We start from the raw sequence: 24,525 nt of genomic DNA, 5'->3' as shown, positions 1-24,525 counted from the left end.
CTGGGACAGCCCATCTGGGCGGAGAACATCCGGGGATGCAAGACTCTTTGAGTAGTCCCAGAAAGTCTTCCTGAGCTGCTGACCCCCGGGGGCAGGAATACTTCACTGCCAGCCGCAAATGGGAGTTAAAGCATGAGGAAGCTTCTGGCTCTTTCAGGTGTTTATGAAGTTGGATGGGGAACCAGGTATGGCTAAAAAGAACCCTCCAAAGGTGACCCATGGAAAAGGGGCAAAGTTCAGAAAATTCAGAGAATACTAAAATCCAAAAAAGCAGATAAGTAAAACTATTTTGATTTTACCCTATTTTGCCCCAAGTGGTCTTCTCTAACTCTGAAATCCCTGTCATCCTGTAAGATGTCATTTCTCTATGACTGTATCAACTCATCACATCCTCCCAGGCAGAGTTAGTCACTCCATCTCTCTGTTCCCAAAGCACCCCGTGTCCACAGCAACTCCGCAACTCACGGATAGTTATGTCAGGCACAGAAATGCGCAACGATGAGGTTCCTGCCCTCAAAGTGCTCTTACAGGCAGGAGAGACAAATGAAACATCGTAGTCTGGCATGATTAACGCTCACTGAGTCCCTGACGAGTACAGGAAGCTCAATCAGACGTGGGACAGGGAAGAATATCCTGAACCACAAGGGAAGCCAACAGGCAAGGTGTGGGCTTACTTCCGGGCAAAGTGAGGAGTGCGTTCAAAACCCAGGGGCAGCAGAGAACAGTGTACAGCTGGGGGTCTTCCAGGAACATCAGACAGATAGATGAAAGGGGGCTTGAGGGAATGGCCGCCGAAGTCAGGTGGACAAGTGAGTATGTGTATGTGTGTGTGCATGAACACGTGTGAGTGAGTACACAGGCTTGTGTATGTCTGTCTGTCTGTGTGTGTGTGCATTAACACGTGTGAGTGAGTGCACATGCTTGTGCATGCCTGTCTGTCTGTGTGTCTGTCTCTGTGTGTGTGTGTGTGTGTGTATACATGCACACATGTGTTTGAGTGCACAGGCTGTGTATGTCTGGGTGTCTGTCTCTGTCTCTGTGTGTGTGTGCATGAGCTTGTGTCTGTGTGTGTGTGTGTGTGTATACATGCACACGTGTGTTCCAGTGTACAGGCTTGTGTATGTCTGGGTCTCTGTTTCTCTGTCTCTGTGTGTGTGCATGCGCTTGCGTCTGTCTGTCTCTGTCTGTGTGTGTGTGTGTGCATATGCTCTTGTGTTTGTCTGTCTGTCTGTGTGTGCGTGTGTGTGTACATGCACATGTGTGTTTGAGTGCACAGGCTTGTGCATGTCTGGGTGTCTGTCTCTTTGTCTGTGTGTGTGTGTGTGTGTGCATATGCTCTTGTGTCTGTCTGTCTGTGTGTGTGTGTGTGTGTGTGTGTGTGTTTAAATACTTGGTGGTCACCAGATGCTGGTGATGTTCAGGGAGGTTGGAAACCTTTTAGGAGGTGTAACCTCACTGGAGGAAGTAATCACCGGATGTGCTGCCTGGCTGCACTTCCTGTCCACTCTCTACATCCTGAGAGTCAACAATGTGAACAGATGCCGATCCTTCTTCATCGGTGGACTGTAGCTCCACAAAATAGAAGACAAAATAAGCTTTGCCTCCAGTTACGTTTGCTGGGTATTCTTGTCACAGCAATGACAAATACATGACCAGAATTAAGGAGACAAAAAAAAAAAATACCCAAGATTCACACTGACCAGACCTCGCCATTTACTGGCTTCAGACAAAATGGAAACTTGGGGCTAGGGAGATGGCGCAGTTCAGTGGGTGTTCTGCTCTCGGAGAGACCCTCACAACCTTCGCTCTGGCTCCAGGGCACCTAACACCCTATTCTGGACTCAGCAGGCACCTGTATTCACACCTGAGTTCACACTCACACCTGTGCTCATGCTCACACCTGCACTCACACCTGTGCTCACACCTGCGCTCACACTCACACCTGCACTCACGCTCACACCTGCACTCACACCTGCGCTCACGCTCACACCTGCACTCACACCTGCGCTCATACTCACACCTGCGCTCACACCTGCACTCACACCTGCACTCACACTCACACCTGCGCTCACACCTGCGCTCACACTCACACCTGCGCTCACACCTGCACTCACACTCACACCTGCACTCACACTCACACCTGCACTCACACCTGCACTCACACTCACACCTGCACTCACACCTGCACTCACACTCACACCTGCGCTCACACCTGTGCTCATACCTGCACTCACACCTGCACTCACACTCACACCTGTGCTCACACCTGTACTCACACCTGTACTCACACCTGCACTCACACTCACACCTGTGCTCACACCTGCACTCACACCTGCACTCACACCTGCACTCACACTCACACCTGTGCTCACACCTGCACTCACACTCACACCTGTGCTCACACCTGCACTCACACTCACACCTGTGCTCACACCTGCACTCACACTCACACCTGCACTCACACTCATACCTGTGCTCACACCTGCACTCACACCTGCACTCACACTCACACCTGCGCTCACACCTGCACTCACACTCACACCTGTGCTCACACCTGTGCTCACACATGCACTCACACCTGCACTCACACTCACACCTGTGCTCACACCTGTGCTCACACCTGCGCTCACACTCACACCTGCACTTACACCTGCGCTCACACCTGCGCTCACACATGTGAGTACACACACATACACACACACATGTAATTTAAAATAAAATACATCTTTAAAATATGTAAAAGAACAACTGACGACCCCTGAGCTGTGGGCTGGAAGACCCTGAGAAAGAAGCCTGGGGAATAGTTTATAAACCACACAAAGGGGCGTCTGACCAGCCTTTTAGGAGCAGGGCCATCTGAGGACACAGACTGGGAAGTCACTTTGATGGGGATGTCTTTCTGTATATATGTCTCGCTTATTAATAAAACACTGTTTGGCCAAAAGCCAGTAGAGGCAGGAAGATAGGCGGGGTCAGGAGAGGAGGAGAAGGCTGGGAGAGAGGCTGAGAGGCACTCGAAGAGACGCCATGTATCTGCCAAAGGAGTAACAGGTCTGGTTATTCCCTGATAGGCCAACACCATGTGGAAATGCATAGATTATAGAAATGAGTTAAAAATTAAGACAGAGCTAGCCAGCAAGAAACCCTAGTCATCGGCCAACATTTAATATTTAATATAACTCTCTGAGTGTTTATTTAGGGCTAACAGCTGCTGGACCTGGTGGGAAGGAAACTCCAGTTACATCGGTTCCTAGGGGAAGTATCTGGGCTGTGAAGAGCAGAGGGTTGACAGCAGTGACATGGCCTTGATGTAGCGGTGTGACATCTCTACATTCCCATCTCCTCACATGTAGAACGTGGACAGCAATGAGCTCCCAGGAGAATGCATGACTCATGCATGTGACACAAGACTAGGCAAGGCAAGACTCTCACATGTACGCTTTTATTTCTTCTCACAAATCTCCTGAGCAGGGCTTGACGGTGCCTTCTTTAAACCAACTCTACTTTTATTATCGGCTTAACATTTGCATGAATCAAAGAGTTGTGAGGCTGAGTAGGGATGCCTGGCTGTTTTCTAAGATGTTCATTTCCAGTGAGCATCCCCCCATCACTCTCTAGTTTGTCAGTTACTGTGGCAAACCTAAGGTCAGAAATTAAACAGTCAATAATCCTACCAGGTAGAGTTCACTTGATGACATCCTGACAAGAAAGATAATCACCAACCTGGTTTGGGCTGAATCTTAAAACCCAGCTTGCCATGCTCCTAAGCTAAGAGGAAAGGGCTTCATGTGTGGCAGCCATTATGACTGCTCCGCCTTTAGATGGGTCCCCTGGTTGTGCCATGGCAGGGCTGAGGGTCTAATAGTGACAGTTATTCATGCTTCCCCATTTGCAACTTGTTCCCAGCACTGAGATAAAGCTTGCCTTTCTTATTTTACCAAAAAGCAGCACGAAACAGTCCCAGGGACTGGCAAACGTCTCACACAGTAGAAACTTTGTTCTCATTTGCCCTGTGTCCTCCTACCTGTTCCCTTCTGTCACCAGAGGCTTCTCCGGGTGTGTGGTGGAGGCCATGGGAACGACAGAGTCATGGGCCACATCTTTTTCCCCTTCCTGCAACAGAGGAAGGACATCTTCTTCGGTCAGCTCAGCCGATTTCTTCTTACTGCCATGGTGAGACCCTCCATCAATCAGGTTCCCAAAGTTACCTTCAGAGACGATAGATAGCAAGGAGGGAGGGGCTGAGCATCAGTAAATGGGATCAGTCAGCTGGGCATACCCACGCTGGCTCCCTACAAGGGCGAAAGGTCTCAGGGTAAAGTCAGGAAGAACAAAGGATGGAGAGCCAGAAAATAAGACGGACAAAGTCGAGGAATCTTGTCTTCTTGTTTGCAAAAGCTACAACACGTTGCAAATTAAGAAAGCCAGTTAAGGAAAAGAGAGTCCAGAGGGGGATTTTAAGTTTCTATAGCCACGATCATTTCTAATCTATTTCAATTTTATGACATTACTTCGCATATGTGCACACACACTCATGAGCAAGTATGGAGGTCAGAGGGCAGCATGCGGGAGTTGGGGTCTCTCCTTCCATCCTCCCAGCTGCTCATCAGGCTCTCTATGCTCTGGGCACTTTTAACAGTGGATAAATCCTAGCAAAACTCGTCCTGGAGGCCCGCCCACTATCATTTGCAGGTGTGTTGTTGTGTAACAAAGTTTTTTCCCTCAACAAAATATTGGGGATCTTCTCAAAACTCTTTCTTCTCTGAGAAAAAGACTTCTCGCCTGAGTACCCCAAGGCAGCATCGTGTTTTAAAAAGTAAGTGTACGTTGGTATTGAAGGAGACAGAGAACGGTGGGGGAGGAGGAGGGGGAGGCAAGGGAAGGTTTCAAATAGGGCTGATTTTGTGCTCTGCACATCTTCATAAAAGGTAAGGTCTCCTCAGCATCCACAGGGCCTGCACAGGTCTGCTCCAGGTGAAGGAAGCAGACTCAGGCCCGTCCCTAGCCCAGAAGCAATCTCAAACTGACAACCCCTTTCACATGAAAATTTCATTTCCTCTTAAGGCATCTGCTACAGGTCCAGGCAGTAGATGGCCAGCAGTAGGTGAACTCAACGGCTTCGTTGGAGCCTCCTTGTCTCATAATGCCGCCCTAGGACTTTTCTCTTTTTTCCTTCTTTTAAACTTAGCCCCACCATTTTTATTTATGTATTTTTATTCTCTCTTTTTGCTCTGCAGGTCCTAGTTTGGTGTTTTTATGGGATTCCCGAGTGTGAGAATGAATGGGTCTTTATGCCTTCCTTCTGTTCGTTTTGACCAATTCTGATGGGTTAATTTCTGTTTCATCATATCACAGCATATTATATTATTAATCCCTTAGAAGCCTGTTTGTTTTCTAATGAGAGACAGAAAGAGGGTGGGTCCATATGGGAGAGGAGGTGGGGGGAACCGAGAGGAGTAGAGGGAGACGGGAGACGAAATAATCAGGATATATTATGTGAGAAAAAAATCTATTTTCAATAAATCAATAAAAGCAAAAAGCAGATAAAGGCCCTCTTGTCAGATTTAACTTTCACAGTTCTAATAGACATCTGCACCCTGTGGACATTCAGACATGGGTTCTGTGCCAGGTCCCCAGCTCAGAAGGAATGAGTTCCTTCTCTACTTCCTTCTGCCGGGTTGCAACAGAACTGACCAAATGCGAATCTGTTCTTCTCTGATGGCATGACTCCTCTTAGTTGAGCTGCACCTTTGCCAAGGAAGACGGCAGGAATTGCAGCCATAGCATCTATTGAATGTGTGATGCTTCAAATGATTCATCGAATCTTACAGCCCTGTGAAGAGTTATAGTCTGTCCCATTTTATACATGAAGGAAACAAGACCCAGAGAAATTAAGTCAGCCCAAAGTAATGGGACCAACGTTAGCAATCCAAGTCCTGAAACTCAAACCTGTACTGTTAAACAAATAAATAGCAACAAAACCTATAGGAATAAATCTACTCTTGATGTGATGTTGGGTAGACAAGGAACTATCTTTTCTCGTTGAGGTACCTGCCGTCTCCATCAGAGTATAATCACCTTCATGTAAGGCATTAATTGATTTATTCAAGACCATGCCCCAAACACTGCATGTGTCTGCACTTACCAATAGAAACTTCAAAGCTGATGGGCTTATCTCCAATCTTCCGGTCAATCATGGTAGCTTCAAAAAAGGCTCCAAAGAGTAAAAACTCCTCACATTTTTCTGGTATAATCTACAGAGAGAAAAAAATGCTAGACAGAGCTGGCTTCCTTTCTCACTAGAAAGCCCAGTTAGTCAAACTCATTTGGCCTGGTGTAACTCATGGACGCCTTAGTCTCTGTGACAGCTGGAAATGCCATGTCTAGCCACTAAGCAGACAGGCAGCAATCATGGCCAACAAACTCAAGTCCAAACCCAGCTAGCACACAATCACCCTATGGACCGCTAACTTAACGTACAAGAAGAAGGCTGATTTCATGGCAAAAGGTAAGCATGTATGTCTTCCCAAGAGGCTTGGGAGGACCCAGCAAGGAACAGGTGGGTAGACCCAGAAAATCAATGATGAGCTGCCGAGAGTCACAGTGCTTAACCCTTACGTGTGAGCGTCACTACAAGGCTGAGAGGGGGTGCTCACAAGCGTTTATTCTTCCTTCCTTAGAGCATCCTTGGGAGCTTGGAATGCAGACCATTCCCATTTTACAGAAAAGGAAGCTTGCGTTGCTGAGTAACTTTGCCAGGTATTCTGATCACAGGCCCCAGGTTCGATGCTGGCCCATAGTCTAAGTTGACTTCCTCAGATAATTAGGAAGCTCAGATAAAAGGCGGGATGTTACACACAGGCAGAAGCATCGATCAGTTTCTGGGGTGTACACACACTGAAGCTGTTGCAAGGGATCCACTTGCATGCATTTCACACGTTTTTATATTGAAAAGGGCATTAGGGTTATCTACTCCAGCCTCTGCCATTTTCCTCTGTAAAACAGAGCTCGGGAAGATTGAGGGGCTTCCAAGGTCGCACCACAAGCTAAACTCAGCTAAGGCTGAGGCCTGGTCTTCACCAAGGAGGTCAAGGAGCCCTCGGGTGGTCTGGAAGACTGGGTTAGGGCGGGCCGTAAGGCAGGAGTCATTACACAGCGGTTCTCAACCTGGATAACAACCCCTTTGGCAAGCCTCTGTCTCCATGAAATATTTAAATTATGATTCATACTACAGTTGTGAAGTAGTTGTGAAAATATTGTATGGCTGGGGGCCAGCACAACATGGGGAACTGTATTAAAGGGTTGCAGCGTTAGGAAGGCTGAGAACCGCACCACTACAGGACAACACTCTTTTCTTTGCGAGGAGCTCTACGGAACATGTAGACAACTTGGGCAGCAGACGTCACTGACGCACGGGGACCCGGCGTCCCCTTTCTGAGTGAAGATTCTAAGTGCGGTGAAGGCATACGGGAGGGCGCCCTAGCTTTGCAGCTGGGTTTACTAAACTCCGCGGAAAGAGCAGAAAGGTGGAGCTAAGGGAAGAAAACTATTGTGGCCTCACATGCATAGGGTTCCGTTGAACACGAGTCCTGAACCAGTCCCCTCACAGAACCAAAAGGCTTCTGATAATTGGGTAAGAGGCGACCTTTCCTGCAGTGTTGGACAATCCAGGAAATGTTTCCATTGACCAGAGACACAGGGCAGGGTGGGGTAGGGTGCTATTAGTCACTGTCCATCCAACAGCCTCTTATCTTGCAGTCCCCGGGGCTGAGTTTACTCTCTGGGAGGAGGGTGAAAACCGCAGAGACTAGAGGGAAAGCCGACCGTGGGACCTCCAGGACGGCAGATGTCACAGCAAAGCAAGCCGACCTGCCAGCTACTGGACTTTGAGCAAGTGACATCCATTTTCTGGCTGTTCTTTTCCTTAGCTGTGACAAAAGTACCACAGCAGAGCCTGGGACACTTGCTAAGCAGCGGACACAAACCCTGCAAACAGCAACTACAGTAAATATTTCAAAAGGTCGAATTGATCTCCTAACCCTCTGTGCTCTTCAAGCTCCAATTTAAGGGACTCTCCCTTCTGGAAGCACGCCTCAAACTGGAGAAATGATGTTTCAATGTTCACTGAGCTCACAAAGTGAGCTGAGCACAGCCTTCAACTCTGTCTGCATCCTGACTGTGGCGGCCTTAGGTTTCTGCTGCATGACATCTCTACCATGGCGGGCTGTACCTTCAGATTGTGAGCCTTAAAGTCCCTTTCTGGAAGTTGTTTTCAATCCGTTGTTTTGTCACAGCCAAGAGAGAAGCAGCTAGCATAGCGTTTAAGTGCTGTATCCAAAGAGACAGAGGTAAGCATGCCTCCAGGGGCTGCCCAGGGGGTGACCATTGCACCATACGGACACAACGTAAATCCATCTGTCTTACTCAAAGGCCTAAAATTTTCATCGCTGAGCTTTCTAGCCCCATAGATAATAGCAATTTATAGTTCTTAATGCGCTCGTCACTTCCTACTTCCTGATGGATGTATTTTGCAAGAGTTCTCTCCCCTTTTACATCATAAGCTCTGTGGAGTTCGGCTCGTTTTTACTCTTGCCCATGCTGAGTGAGAAGCTTGTTATGAAGCTGTCCACCCAGCACTCACAGAATTTAGAAGTGGCCACATTCCCTGGAGGGCTGTGCTCTGGGAGCGTGTAGCGGAGGAGAAAGAAGCTTCCATAGCAATGAGGGAGACTAGGAAAAGGCAACATCACAGGGGCTCTTAGTGTCCAGATGTGCAGTGGGGATGCTGTAACCAGCGACACAGGGGTCCATGAGCCTGGGAAGCTGAACAGGAAAAAAGACTCAGCAGGAAAGGCTTGATGGGGACCAGTCTGCTCAGGCTGTGGGAAACAGAGAGGCCCTGGGCAGAGGCTTTAAAATACACCCACAAGTTCTTGGCTCATCTCCCTCTAACTCTCTTCCTTCTGCATGAAGCCTGGATAAGATGATTCATTCCTAGCAAGAAGAAGGAAGGCGGCAGAAATGTCCGACTGTGCCGTCATGGCCTGGTCACGGCCTTGTCCTCTGAGATCACCACTCTAGGGGAAGGAAACTGAACCTACCATGCCATAAAGGTACTCAGAATTTAGGGACGGTCCCTATGGTAAGGAACTGCATTCCCACGCCAATAGCCAACAGGGTACTGAGGCCTCCACAGTGTCACACGGCCATCTTGAAATGGGTCCTCTGGTCCTGTGACACCGTCAAAAGCTCACAGCTTCTGCCAAGATCTTGATAAAAGTTTCCTCCAAGAAACATGGGGCCTGGAACCACTACACTAAGGAATCCCCAAACTCCTCACTCACAGAGAAAAAATAAGCACTTAATTCAAGCCACGAAGCTTTGGGGTGACTTGTTGAGCAAGGACAGACGACGAATGAATCTGCCAAGAAACTGCCAGGCACAAGACACCAAGATGAGAAGAGGGCAGAAGCATAGAAGCACCTGGGTTGTCCTGAGTCTGCCTCCTTTTCCACAGTAGCCCAGTAGCCATCTCTATACCTTGATTTGTAGAAAAGTCCACACCCTGCCCACCTCCTTTGTTTCCTGCCAGAATATCTTCCTTCAAGATGACCTCAGCAAAATATCCTAAGGATGTTGACTTAGATTATGAAAATCTCCTCATAGCTTCTTTCCTCTTGGATATCCCTGTCCAAATTGACTCACCAAAAGAATGGTTACCAGACAGGCAGATATAGGACTGCATGCTTGAGTGACCACAACATGCCACACAAGCTACCCACAATGTGTGAAGTCAGGTTGCCAGTGTTGGCCTATATCCTGGATGCACATGCGCTCACAGAACCCATGAAGACAATGCCAATTCCAATGCATGATAGTGCGCATGTCCAGAGAATGTTTCCCGAAGTGTTGAAAACGTCAAGACACAAACAACGGGAAGCAAGCTCCACATAGCCGCTCCTTGGTGGAGGGAGAGGGTCATGGATAACAGCTATAAGGACATTGTACGCTTAACCATGTAGATGCTAAAAAATCAATTGATGACAATTTATATATGCTTTCTCACCAGCCCCCAGAAATTGTCTATGACAGAGCGACCGACCTGTAAGACCTCACTTAGCTAAAGAATAAATGTCAACCTAGGGCAGTGTTAGCATTACAGCCACAAGTAAAACTAATGCCGGGGTTTCCAAGCTGTGCTCCGAGTTCTCCCCAGTGGTTTGTTTTGGTTTTTTGGTTTTTCAAGACAGGGTTTCTGTGCATAGCCTTAACTGTATTGAACTAGCTCTTGTAGACCAGGCTGGCCTTGAACTCACAGAGATCCACCTGCCTCTGCCTCCCAAGTGCTGGGCTTTAAGGTGTGTGCCACCACCACCTGGCTTCCCCAGTGGTTTCTTAATAACCCAGCTGGGAAGATAAATGGCTCTTCCAAGATAAGGGTGGCTCTCTTAGTGTCATTCTGGGATCTGCCCGGTCTCCTTAGGAACGGTCAGTTCTGGGCCAGCAGCTATCTGAGAGACGTTCCCAGAGACAGAATGAGCCAGGCTCGGCTGGAATCAACCCCCCTCTGTTACTGACGACACACAGGACCCATTCACTCGACTGACTACAAACCATACAACTAGGATAAACAGTCAGAGGATAGTCACAGCTGATACTAATTTTGACACTCCAATCTCTTGCCCATACTACAGAGTGGGGCTGGGGGAACCCTGCCAGTTCAATGGCGGGAACTAATTAAGGAGGAGCGTTCTGTGGGGCTGTGATTTCATCCTGGGGTTATGAGGCTCCTCAAGTTCTTTCCGCCCAACTTGTTGCCTACTCCTCTCTACCTCTTCCCTCTTCCTATGTGGTCCCACATGCAAAGAAAGATACTCCAACACAACGCAGCTAAACAGAACGAGACAGCAGAGTTTGCACACCCATCTACCATCCACCCCAACTGCTTTTATGTCTCCTTCTTTGAGTTCCCATGGGACCCACACTTGAGAGATTCTAAAGGAATCTGTCGTGAGCACATGGTCATACTGCTTGCAAGACCAGAGGATGCATCCCGGGACTTGGCACTAGTCTGGCACCGTTTTGCAGGCAAGATGAGAATGTCTTCTAGAGTGTGGCAAGTACTCTCTCTCTCTCTCTCTCTCTCTCTCTCTCTCTCTCTCTCTCTCTCTCTCTCTCACACACACACACACACACACACAGAGTCTTCTAGAGTGTGGCAAGTACTCTCTCTCTCTCTCTCTCTCACACACACACACACACAGAGTCTTCTAGAGTGTGGCAAGTACTCTCTCTCTCTCTCTCTCTCTCTCACACACACACACAGAGTCTTCTAGAGTGTGGCAAGTACTCTCTCTCTCTCTCACACACACACAGAGTCTTCTAGAGTGTGGCAAGTACTCTCTCTCACACACACACACAGAGTCTTCTAGAGTGTGGCAAGTACTCTCTCTCTCTCACACACACACACAGAGTCTTCTAGAGTGTGGCAAGTACTCTCTCTCTCTCTCACACACACACACACAGAGTCTTCTAGAGTGTGGCAAGTACTCTCTCTCTCTCTCTCTCACACACACACACACACAGAGTCTTCTAGAGTGTGGCAAGTACTCTCTCTCTCTCACACACACACACAGAGTCTTCTAGAGTGTGGCAAGTACTCTCTCTGTCTCTCTTTCACACACACACACACAGAGTCTTCTAGAGTGTGGCAAGTACTCTCTCTCTGTCTCCATCTCTCTCTCTCTCTCTCTCTCTCACACACACACACACACACACAGAGTCTTCTAGAGTGTGGCAAGTACTCTCTCTCTCTCTCTCTCTCTCACACACACACACACACACGCGCGCGTGCGCGCGCGCGCACGCACGCACACCCTGGGCTCCCCTACCTTAGGCCCTGAGGGACAGAGCGCACACTTACCTCTGGGGGGACAGCGAAAGACTCCACCTCTACCTCCGTGGAGTTGGTTTTGTCAGCAGTCTGCTGGGCTTTGCTGTCTTCGGTTTTGTCAGCCTTGTCCTTACTTGAGCCTTTAGAAGACTTGGAGTCTTTGTCTTTGGAGGGCAGCTTCAGCTCCTTCAGAGCCTTGGAGAATTTAGACTCCTGGGCCCCACCGGAGAGGATTTCTACAGCAATTTCCACCAAGATCCGGCCCCTGAAGGACGCACCTTCCCCAAAGCCCTCATTCAACTCCTGGTAGTCACCCGTCAGACTTTGGTTCCTGGGGGCGCCGTACAGGTTAATCCAGGCAGGTCCAAAGGTAGGAAGAAAGCCTAGGAAAGTCCAAGCGTTGGGTATCTGCATGAACTTTCACGGTTACCATATGCTTGCTTTATAAAAGTTACACATAACAATATTTGATATATGGGGCTGGAGAGGTGACTCAGAGTGTTAAGAGCACTGGCTGTTCTTCCAGAGGTCCCAAGTTCAAGTCCCAGCAACCACATGGTAGCTCACAACCATTTGTAATGAGATCTGGTGCCCTCTCCTAGGATGTAGGCAGAACACTGTACACTAAATTAAAAAATCTTAAAAAAAAACATGATAGAAAGACCAATAGGAAATATCTAAAATAAAAGGCATCGTCTCCAAAGACCAATTTCCATCTGGTCTTCCCTTTACATGTTTATACTTTTCACCTTGTAACATTACAGAGGGCACTGTGCACCCTTCTGTCATCATTTAGTCATCAAATATGTATTTATTCCTAACACGAGCTGGGCAACATGCTAGATGTTTACATTAATATTTACATTATAAACACTATGAAGGGGACACATCTGGTGTTGCAAGAATAAACATGGAGGAATGAGGTAAGGGACCATGAACAAATTCTAGGTTGATGGAGCGTGGAGGAGTGGGGTTAGGGGCTATGAACCAGCTGTTAAGAGTATGAACAAGGGTGTGTGAGATGAGTTTCGACAGGGAAGAGGTCTTAAGGGCTTATTATGGGTTTTGTTTACCATCTTAACATCACTAAAAATATTGTAAAGGGATTTTATCACATTGATAATGTAACCATGTCTTTAAGACCATTGGGATTACCATGTGAAGGCTTGAAAACACTGCTTTGGGAACCATTTCACTTGAACGCTATGGGCACTGTAGCTTGTACTTGGGTAGGATGGTAGAGCTGGTAAGAAACGAATGTTCAAAGGTATTTCCTAAACACAGAGCTGAAAAGACCTGGTGACTGAATTTATTCCTGCCATAAGGGGTTTCTCTCCTTAATAGAGCACATCTGAGAAAGCATATGCCATCTGTGAGAACATCTGTGACACAATGCCCCTTCATGTTTCAGTACTGGGAATCAAACCCAAGGCTTTTCACCTTGTAGGCAAGCGCTCTCACCACTGACCTACACCTTCAGGTCCATGCCTGCCCCTGTGTGAAAGGCAAAACAGCATGGTGTTTCTGAAGACTCGACTGGGTGGGTTCAAACCCCAGCTCTGGGACTTTTCAGCTGCGTGAACCTGGACAAGTTTCTTAACTTCCTTGCTCTTCAGCTTCCTCATCTGGAGGAAAAGCTAACAGTGCTGACCTCACCTATCAAGATTAACAGGATAATATCTACCAAGCACTTCATATGGGCCCTGAAGACATGCCCCTACCATTATGAGTAAAGAGGGAGTCACAATTTGCTTATCAATCCGCCCATAGTTGCCAAACAAACATGTGTGTGTGTGCGTGTGCGTGTGTGTGTGTGTGTGTGTGTGTGTGTGTGTGTGTACAATCGTTCTGCCTACTAATGTCTCTTTTCTCCCACCCTGACGTCTCCAGACCAGATTCTATTCTCAGACTCTGCTCCCCTTTAAGAAAACTTAAAGAAGCAGGGAAATTGCTGTTAAAAAGGATAAGAAAGGCTTCATGCTCCCCGGTGTCTCCTTCTAAAACACAAACGTGCATCTTTCTGAAACCATCAGGAGGCTCCTGAAGAGCTCTGCGTAAAGCTGTTGATGACTAGTTGGAAAGTGTGCACGGATGGCTGAGGTGTCCATGGAGAGTGTAAACGCTGCTGCGGTATCAAGGGATACACAAGGTACATCACTGAGGGCTTTCCTAATGTCAGTCTGTGAAGGCCATAAAAACATACACGTCTCTGCTCTTGGAAAGTATGCACCTAGTCAAGAAAAACTAAAGCCGGTAAACTAATGTCAGCTCCACGTGACATATGATTAGATAGGCTTAACATGTACATATGTGTGTGTGTTTGTATTTGACCATTTAATTGTATATGTTCGTGATATGTGTATGCAGGTATGCATGTATATGTGTTTTTTCGTCAACTGACCTGTATCTGCAGTGCAGAGAAATATTGTTATGAATTCAAATGGGGGTTAATTTAGGAATTCCTACACGTCGGTGTGACTTTGGAAACCATCATATACCAACCGAGTAGGAGTTCTTTCCCTGTCTGCCACCTTCATTACTCTGTGGATTGCCTGAGGCTCTCCCAGATCACTGGGTGCACAGCCCCTTGCCACCCCCATGCTGCCATGTTCTCATCAAATGACTGGGGGCATAATTTTTATGTCGGGGCAAAACCAACCACTGAAATGTGCAAAAACAGTTCGTGCAAAGACACGCAGCCGGGCGGATCGAGCCTGTAGACTTGAGTTTATCAACCTTTGGCTTCATTGGAACTCCATTTCCTTAAGAGAACAGAGACACACCACAGGCAGGTAGCAATGGCTGTGGAAGACCTAGGACCGGAGCTTGGTTCCATCCACAGACCGCAGAACCACGCACGATGCTAGCACATGTCTGCGTGGCCCCCTCTCTTTAAGTGTAACTCTGGCCTTGGAACCCCCTCGCAGGCCGACGCAGGAAAGCCTACCTTTATCCCCATCCTGCTCGTTGGAGATTTTCTTCAGGTCGATGAAGTGGGTGGCCAGGGCCACGTCATTCATGCTGCCTTCATCCCACACCTGAATTTTCACCCTCCGGCACAAGGGAGGGAACATTTCCTTGAAGACCACCTGCTCATGCCACACTGGATCGGCGCAGTTCTTTTGCACGGAGGTCCGCCCCTAGAAGCACAGCCAGGGAGCTGTGAGCCAGGGACATAATCCACGGCTAAAGAAACACTTCAAACCACCTGGGGATGTGAAGGGAATTGCAACATGGGCTGGCTTCCCATGGTACCTGTGGAAATCGACTGCATACCATTAATATTACTGGTGACCTAGACTCTACGTGGAGAGAGCAAAGGTGAACTGTTGTTCTTGGAAATTTCTACTCAACAGGTAAGTGTTGGGGTGAACGCCTGTGCTGTGAATCCCAGCTATTTGATACACCTCCAGGAAGGCAGCAGACATAGCTAGACCCTGAGCTCATGCCTCCATAAAGACCCAGGTGCATGTTACATGTGGGCCTCGGTTTCCTTGCTGTAAATGGAAATGATGTCCTATATGTCCTCCAAATTCAACCCACGTGAGAAACACTCCAGCATTAGCTCCTGCTGATGGGAAGGGACAGGGACATATTTTTGAAAAGACAAAATACAGCCAAAGTTTCAAAGTCCAGTAAGGCAGAACCCAGCTTTGGCCGTGAACCTAGGCCTTGATTCTTCCAATGGCTCTTGAGAAAGGAACAGAGGTATCTGGGGTTATACAGGAGAAGGACTACCTGGAACACTATGAAATGGGTCAGGAGAGAGTGGTAATTCTGCAGAGCCTGGAGCCTGGTACTTGCTTAGAGAAACAGCCAGAGGTAAGGAAAGATATTTTTCAACCTGGCTCCAAGCTGCAGCATATCCAGCCATAACCCCTTTCCACAATGCCCAGGGAGCCTGAGTGTGCAAGCCTCCTCTACACTCCCCGTCTTGTGACAAGGTGTCTCTGGGGGCCCTTTCCACATTGCCCAGGGAGCCTGAGTGTGCAAGCCTCCTCTACACTCCCCGTCTTGTGACAAGGTGTCTCAGGGGCCCCTTTCCACAATGCCCAGGGAGCCTGAGTGTGCAAGCCTCCTCTACACTCCCCGTCTTGTGACAAGGTGTCTCTGGGGGCCCTTTCCACAATGCCCAGGGAGCCTGAGTGTGCAAGCCTCCTCTACACTTCCCTGTCTTGTGACAAGGTGTCTCTGGGGGCCCTTTCCACAATGCCCAGGGAGCCTGAGTGTACAAGCCTCCTCTACACGTCCCCGTCTTGTGACAAGGTTGTCTCTGGGGCGCTCCTAACCTAATTTCATTTGATTAAGAATGTTCTGGATCCAGAGCAGGTCACAACTGTCACTATTGGTGACAAGTTTCCTCACCGTCTGCCCAGCAAAGGACACCTCCACGAAGGGATCCACGAGGTCCTTACTGTCACCCACAAACGCTTTGGTGACATTTGCCATAATGCTGGAGTTCATTTTGGGTAAGCCTTCCGCTCTATAGAGCCTCACATAGAATCTGGCCCACGGTCTCTCTGATGGGAATCCTTGAGGGATCAAAAGGTTCCTAGAGGGGGAAAAAGACTTTTAAAATGAGAAAGTCTGTCCCTGCAGAGTAGGGAGAATGGGCAGGTGCACGTTGGAGGCCAAAAGAAAAATTTGGATACAGAAAAACTCTGGGATTCATAGTTCTTTCTAGAACTTAAGCCAGTAGTTGAAAGTATGGTTCTTTCTAAGAAAAACCAGCTCCTTGTGGATAGATGATGTAATCTCAAGGATGGCTTATTTACATAACACGTGCACTTAAGGCTCGGGGAACATGGAAAAGTCAGAGGACAACGCCTGCAAAATAGTCTTTTCTTTAAACAACAACAAAATAGACACACCCTGGGGAGCACAGGGAAAAGGGGTGGCGGCGAGGGGTCCGGGTGAATATGAACAAGACACATTATATGAAATTCTAAAAGAATTCATAGTAGTAATAACGATAGCAGCAGAATGGTTTATCTAAAATAAGCCGTTACAGGGAAACAGAATCCGAGACTGTCCCAGAATCTGAGCTCCCAAAAGAGCCACAGCTTTGAGAAGATGTGTTTGGGGGTCTCTATTAGAGCAGCCTTTGGCGGACAAGCCATGAGTGTGGCGGTGAGCGCAGCGGCGAGCGTGGTGGTGAGCGTGGCGGTGAGCGCGGCGGTGAGCGTGGTGGTGAGCGTGGCGAGCATGGTGGCACTCTACTCCGCACCCGTATGGAAGGAGAGGAGGGAGGAAAGGAACACACAGCAAGGCATATAATTTCTTTTTTAGGGTCCTGGATGGATTTGTCTCACTTCTCCACTTGCTCCTCAGCGTCGAAGGTTTTGGGGTTGGTCTTTAAGACGTCGCCTTTCCCAGTCACACTGATGTCACACTTCAGGTAGCCCTTGGTGCCAGTTCTGATGTCGCCAGGGTCCGTAAGCAGTGCCCACTTGTCGCAGAATTGATGACCTATGAACGCACCTTGTAAATTGTGGCTCCCTCATCCCTTGCCACACCCGCAGGCTCCTGGTCCCCTCCCGCCTGCTGCTCATCATAGTAGTCGTTTCCAGATGCACCCCTGGTCCCCAGGCCGCCTCACTCTCCTCCTGTCCCTCCTCCTCCTCCCCCTCCTCCTCCTCCTCCTCCTCCTCCTCCTCCTCCTCCCCCTCCTCCTCCTCCTCCTCCTCCTCCTGTCCCTCCTCCTTCTCCCTCCCTTCCAACCATCTTGTCTGACTTTCTTCTCCAAGGACCTTTGATCTAGAGGACCACAGAGAGGACTCCTGGCTTTGCAGGGCAGAGAGTAAACCCGCGAAGCAAGACTGCGGGGCGGGGCTTGCTTACCAGGCTGGCTGTACACGGTCCCCACGTCCACGCGGAAGGAGCCAATCAGGACGCTTCCTATCAGCTTGTGATGTAAGACCTACAAAAGATGGAGCGCCAAGCCTGACTCATTTGTCCTTGGGAGTATGGCTGTGAAACGGGCTCAGAATTCACCCAAGGGGCTCCTAGGACTTGACCTCTGTCTGGGTTTGACCTGGTCCAGAACACAGTGAAATTGCTCATCAACCCACAGGGTCCTGAGTGACCTTGAGAAGAGTCTCGTCTGTGCCTCTTTCTCTAGCAGCTTTTCAGGCTCAGCTGCTGAAGGATGATGCATGGCACTCTCAATGCCCCAAAGATTTCTTTTCTTCTCCTTCTTTTGTTTGTTTTTTCTTTGTTTGTTTTTTTGTTTTTCAAGACATGTTTTTCTGTAGGAGCTTCTCGCCTTGCCAGGGAATTTGGTAGTGGCCCCACCCCCCCTTTGGGCGTGGCTTCAGGTGCCTACGTAGGCCGAAGGGGTGTGGCCACTAACCAACCCAAATTCCCTAGCAAGGTGAGACACTCCTACAGGTTTCTCTCTGTGAACAACAGCTCTGACTGTCCTGGAACTCACTCTGTAGACCAAGGTGGCCTCGACCTCACAGAGATCCGCCTGCCTCTGCCTCCCGAGTGTTGGGATTACAGGTGTGCGCCACCCCCCCCCACCCCCAACTGCCCCAAAGGTTTCTTTGTCTTTTTTTTTTTTTCCAGAGCTGAGGACCAAACCCAGGGTCTTGGGCTTGCTAGGCAAGCGCTCTACCGCTGAGCTAAATCCCCAACCCCCCCAAAGGTTTCTTTAATCAAACTAACCGTGGCAAGCTACCCATCAATGCCTACCTCTCCCTGTTCAAACTTGCCCCATCCATCAATGGCTAGAGCAAATGTCACCTCCTCCAAGGGACTGTCCTTGGATTCCCGAGCTGCCACTGTTCTTTCTTTCCAAAATCTCCCAAACATTTTTCACAACTTTCTCGAGAGCCTATGGTGCCTCGCCACATGCTTTGGTATTGAACGACAGAGCACTGTAGGGTATGGTGTGTGTTTGTCCTAATTAGCAGTCAACAGAGAGTCTAGCTGGGCTACAGCAGCCAAAGGGACGCTGTAAAAGACGGTGGCATAGTCGGCTCCATATCTAGAAGTCACAGTGTACAAGCTGATGAAAGACAGCTTAATCTTTAATCCAGAAAGGGGGAGCTGTCAGGAAGGGGACAGTGGGGCTGAAGTGTCCTTACATTGTGGTCAGGTTCCCTAGGTGGTTCTCACGTTACACGTTGAGATTTCTACTCAACTAAGGATGCCATTTCTTATGCTAGTTAGAATCTCTCATCAATGAAGGGTTTGTTCTCCAGAAGTAGTGACATCCTTGTCACTGGAACCCAAGAACTCCATGTTACCGTGGAGGTGTCTCTGGGATTCCTACTAACTATAAATCCTATGATCTCCTTGATCGAGGGCAGAGGGGAGCCTCTGTATTCTATCCACCACACGCCTCATTCATAATGAATATTCGATGAATATTCATTAGTGGGTTAATGGGTGATTGGAAGACGGGCGAATGATAGGCTCTTGCAGCTTCTGAACAACTCGTTTCGTCACAGGCAGTGAGAAAAAGTAGTCAGCTGACCTCAAGAAATGAGAGCCATTCCTATTTCACAACCACCACCCCCCGCTGCTGTCTGACTTTGACCCCCCTCCCCCCCCCCCTGCTGTCTGACTGTGATTTTCCAGTGTGGACAGAGGGGATCGGACGCCTGTCACAAGTTGCTTTCACAACGTAGATGCCACAGTGAAGGATGCAATGTAAGTCCTCAGGTGACTCTTCCTGTCACACAGGAGACCTCTGCCACACAGGAGACCTCTGGACAGTAGCTACCTGCTGGCTGAGTGCCAGCTTCCTGAGGTTGGCGATGAGATTACTACTGGAGATGTGTCACACACAGCGTGCTGAATGCCTGGGTTTCTTGGACCACTGTTAAAGGAAAATGGTCTACAGTACCACCGGGGCATATTACCATACCTGGGTTGTCCCAAGAGCATCTAATTATAGTAACCCCCCTCACTTTTTAATAATATTCCTAATTTATTATTATGAGAATTTCATACAAATATATAATTTTTTATCATATCCACCCCTATTCACCCCCCAACTCTTTCTGGAACCCTCTAACATGTCTTCCTCCCAAATTCATGTGCTCCCCTTTTTAAGATCCTGCCGATTTCAACTAATGCTTCCCATGTGTGCTTAAATTTGGGGCTATTCACAATACATAGGCAATCTGTCAGTGGCCATACTCCCAAAGAATAATGTCAGTGCCTCCTCCAGAAGCCATCAGCTGAAACAGTGCCTCAGCTAGGGGTGGAGCCTGGTGAGTCCTTGTGCCAGTCACCCTGGAATTTTGACTGGCTTCTTCCTACATACCCAGCAGTTTCATGACTGTGATGCAGAACCAAACATTTTCTGATTGAATTTGAGGACTGGTCCCCAGGAGAGAATTCATGCCTAGTAACATCAAACCTGGTCAGAGGTCTGAGGATGGGGAAGTCACAGGCCTTAGAGGGGAATCTACTGTTGTTGTTTTGCTAAGTCGCCATGCTGTCAAACTGCCTTCTGAATACTTACATTTTCACATATAAGTCTGTGTGGCTGTCTGCCTTGGTCAGATAATCTTGCTGCCGTGAGCAGTGGTCGATAGAAGGACTCTGTCAAAGTGCTGGGAATGTGTGACTATGAGTCATCTCTCTCTCTTTACCACTGAATTCATTCTGGGCTCACCAGTTTCCAGTTTATGAAGCAGCAGAAGAATTTCATTAAACATAAGAGGGAGGGTTTTCCATTAAAATGGGTCTCTCCCCACAGGAGTCATAGGAGCCACTTAAGAACCACAAGACTATCTTCTCCCAAAGAAATAACAAGGCACGTAAATCAGCTTTGATCCTCTGTCTAAAATTCTGTGTGTCCCGCATATTGCCACGACTCTTGCCTATGACACGACTTCAAGGCCTGGTGATGAACTTCATCTGCGACCTAGCAAAGTCCTTTAGGAGCTGCCACAAGGCCAGTGCCATCAGGTGACTACAGGAGTGACAGCACAAAGTCCTGGGAGCCAACCCAGCTCCTGAAATATCTTCTCCATTCTTGTCATCATACCTGATGTCATCACCCCTGATGATGTCATCACACCTGATGATGTCATCACCCCTGATGATGGCATCACCCTGATGATGGCATCACCCCTGATGATGTCATCACACCTGATGATGTCATTGCACCTGATGTCGTCATCACACCTGATGTCATCACATCCTCGTCACCACACACACACATCGGATGCTAAGAGTGTTTGCCCTCTGTGCTTTTCAGTCCTCAAGAGTCACCTTCTTCAAGTGCTCCTGGGCAGGACAGTGTCATACCACTGGAACCTATGCCTTCCCAGGGGACTTGTTGACAGTTAAAAGGTCAGATCACATATGTGTTGCCTGCATGTGTGTGTGCATGTGTGTGTGTGTGTATGTGTGTGTGTGTGTGTGTGTGTGTATGATAAAAACAGTCCAGAAAGGACAGACAGGGAAGGAAGCTTACAAGATGAATGTCATCCTTGTCATTCCCATCAGAGTTGGTTTGACTGTTGAGGGAACCATCCCTTGTCCTCCACACACTTTTACTGACATATAAATAGGAGTTCTGTTCCTTGAGAAGTCTTTGGAAGATGGTGCCTATTTACTCTTCAGCCCTCACCCTACCGCCCTCGGGAATACTCAGCCTCACACCACTCTCCGTGGAAGATGTGGCTGTTTTCTGAGGTTGAATGAAAGATGTCATCACGTGACACCCACTGTCCTCTGTCCCTTTGCTGACTAGTGTGCAGTTGGTAATGGGCCCAGTCAGTTACTCCTGCTCATTTGGGACAAGACGACTTCAGAATCTACACTTTCCCTTATCGTTCCTGCCATCCATGTACTGGGTGAGCCTGGATAAGGCCCTCAGCAAGCCAGGGGAGCTCTCGCTATTTCTACTCTTTAATCTGGATTAGTGGGTAAACTTCCTCTCCCTGGAGGGGCCGAGGAAGGTCTGTCCAGCAGATCCAACTCCCCCTGCAGAGACCCTGAGGTCCACATTCAGTGGCACCTTTTCAAGAATGCCAGCATGCTCCAGAAAATTCCTCTCATTAGACTTGACTGGTGATGAGATAAACATATGTGGTCCTTCCACGGTTTCTGTTCCTGCTTCTCTATTCCTCACTAACTAGGGGAAGAGATGGCTGTGATTAATTAGTGCAGATATCATCCCAATAGAAAAACATCACATACACTTGATTTTCAAAAACATCTGAAAAATGACAGTCAATTAAGATGTCATTTGTAGCATATGTTTCCTAGTCCCACTTCCAGTTGGCAAAAGTTTACTGTCACTTACTGCTTGTTTCCAAGAAGCAAAGATTCTCTTGAGATGTTTTTCCTTCCTAAAAATCCTCCATATTAGGGATTCCAAGCTTTAGCCTGATACTTCTACAGTCGCCAACCCTTATTTATCCCATGAACTCAGGCACCCCTCACCATGCTGAGCTGACCCAGAAAGTTCCCCGTGCCTGGAGCTCCTCCCTCTTCCCCCTAGTACCACCACCTGCAATGGTATACTTACTGAGATTTTGATGATCTTGTCAAAAAGATGCACTTGCGGTCCAATGAAGTCAAAGACGAAGTACTGTAAAACATGAAGTTCACCGAGGTCACCGACCCCAAGTTCATATCTGAGAACCTTGTTCCCGGAGTGGGTTAGACCTGCATCTCTAACCTACTGCTGCTTGGACCTTATCTTATTGGCTCGTCCTCTACTGAAGGTCCTTCAGGTTGTTTTCAATTGCCTTACACATTATTTTACATACTATATTTAAAATGCCACCAACCACATTCTTGCATATGATTACTATAACTGCTCCTCTAGAATAGACATGTATGCACGTAAAGTTTTAATTCTACTTAAAGCTCTTTCCCGAGGGACTAATAACACTATTACAATTTTACATGCACATAACTCATGATCCAAAAATTCTACTTGTGCCTATTAACTGCTTTTCTGTTGTTATGATAAAATACCACGAGCAAGGCATGAAAAAAATAAAGAGTCTATTTTTGCTTATGGTTTCGGGGGGACAAGAATCTGTCACTGTGGGGAGGCTTGGCTCTGGAGCAGAAAGTTGAGAGCGCATGTGCCAACCACAAACACAAGACAGAAGGACGAAACTGCAAGCATGCCAGGCTTTTCATCTCGGAACCCCCCTCCAGGGACACACTCCCTTCAATCAGGCTGCGTCTCCTAAACCGCCCCCAGGTCGCCACACCAACTGGGGGCCAAGTGTTCAGATGCCCGAGCCTATGGGGACATTCTGAGTCAAACCATCGTAAGAGGCATTTGACATTCTGGCTTCTGCTGTGTCTTCTCCGACCCTTGATATCGTTAGCTCTTTACCTTTTTTGTTTCCTGTGATAGGTGAAAATGGCATCATAGGGTGGTTTAGTTTTGAGTAAACACATTTAAAATCTTTCTTGGGATTTTTCCGTTTCAAACATCCTTGGAAAATTACCAAGAGTAATGAATGAAGGAATGAAAAAAAGAGGAATGATGAGAAAAGTTATTCAGTTCCAGCGTTGAAGAATTAGCTTGGGGCTGGCAATATGGCTCTGTGGGTAAAGGCATGTCTCCAGAATCCACGAGGTAGAAGGCGAGAACAGATTCCTGCGAGCTGCTCTCTGGCCTCCACATGTATACCGTAATACATGCCCATGTGTGCACATGCTCGCACGCAGCTAAATAACTAAAACATAAGAATTATCTATATGGAGCCCCAAATTTGCACATAGGGAGGCTGATGACCAAAGAGCTTAACAGCCAGTTATTTCTGGCTCCAGAGCCAATTTGAAGAATCAAAGTGGCTAATTTATCGTCCCTAAAGAAGGGACGAGATAAATAACAGAAGTTTCATGGAGACTGAGCCACGCTCCTCTCAAATGAGGTTGTAGGAATTAAAGGTGGGGGGCACTGGGGATGCGTCTCCGTGAGGGGTGCTTGGAGAGGAACAATGGGTGGACTAGGAAGGATTGGGACATGACTGTGGCCTGGATTCTTCCCTTTGCTTTGAGGCAAAGATATAAAAGAATGATAAATTGTGGGTGGGCATACCAGTGGGAAGAAAAAAATTGCCAACTAACACCTTTCTTTCCTGGAGTAAAACAGAGAAACAAAAATAAACTACCATGTTCTATACTAGGAGATCTTCAAAATGGTGGTTCCTGGGGCTGAGGTGTGGCCCCACGGTAGAACTCATGCCTAGCATATGGGTTAGATCCTTAGTGCTACAATAAGTAAATAAACTTAAAGATGGTATTGGTTATGTGTTCTTTAATAAGAAAGCAGGTATGACCTTTAAGGAAAGTTTCCATATGTAATGTCCATATCCACATACTTCATACACATTTTATTATATTTTTAAATGTTCGTAACTCAAAATCTACATGGAAATTTCACTTAAGTGAGATTCTTCACTGTATTAAAGATAGTTACATGAGGGAATCTTTTGGGTTGAGAAATCAGTTCTACTGTTTGTTGCCTTAGCTAAGTAACACTGCTGCCCTCTCGAATGCCTTACAGATGTCTGGATCTGCACCCGCTGATCTATAGCTGGCTAGCAAAAACTCACCAACCCCTGCCTCCTCCTCCAACACCTGATAACCTCTGCCTTAACGGTGAAAAGTTGTGACAAATGTCCTTGCTTTGC

The 24,525-nt window shown here is 47.8% G+C and overlaps 1 protein-coding gene across 2 annotated transcripts in view; it reads right to left on the bottom strand.

The window, feature by feature from the left end:
• Positions 1 to 24,525, bottom strand: part of Fer1l6 (fer-1 like family member 6) — a 158,206-nt gene that overhangs the window by 95,533 nt on the left and 38,148 nt on the right. For both annotated transcript variants that reach the window (XM_040730441.1, XM_040730440.1), the window contains 8 exons: positions 22,392 to 22,454; positions 17,735 to 17,813; positions 17,206 to 17,362; positions 16,259 to 16,445; positions 14,841 to 15,033; positions 11,924 to 12,276; positions 6,146 to 6,254; positions 4,025 to 4,208 (listed from right to left, as the gene is read on the bottom strand). In XM_040730441.1, the coding sequence (XP_040586375.1) occupies positions 4,025 to 4,208; positions 6,146 to 6,254; positions 11,924 to 12,276; positions 14,841 to 15,033; positions 16,259 to 16,445; positions 17,206 to 17,362; positions 17,735 to 17,813; positions 22,392 to 22,454 (1,325 nt within the window). The remainder of the gene's footprint in view (positions 1 to 4,024; positions 4,209 to 6,145; positions 6,255 to 11,923; positions 12,277 to 14,840; positions 15,034 to 16,258; positions 16,446 to 17,205; positions 17,363 to 17,734; positions 17,814 to 22,391; positions 22,455 to 24,525) is intronic.

Source organism: Mesocricetus auratus, unplaced genomic scaffold, assembly GCF_017639785.1.
Source record: "Mesocricetus auratus isolate SY011 unplaced genomic scaffold, BCM_Maur_2.0 Super-Scaffold_100023, whole genome shotgun sequence".
In the NCBI taxonomy this organism is placed as follows: domain Eukaryota; kingdom Metazoa; phylum Chordata; class Mammalia; order Rodentia; family Cricetidae; genus Mesocricetus; species Mesocricetus auratus.
The sequence above is the reverse complement of the archived record's forward strand: the minus strand, read 5'-3'. Positions and strand labels throughout refer to the sequence as shown.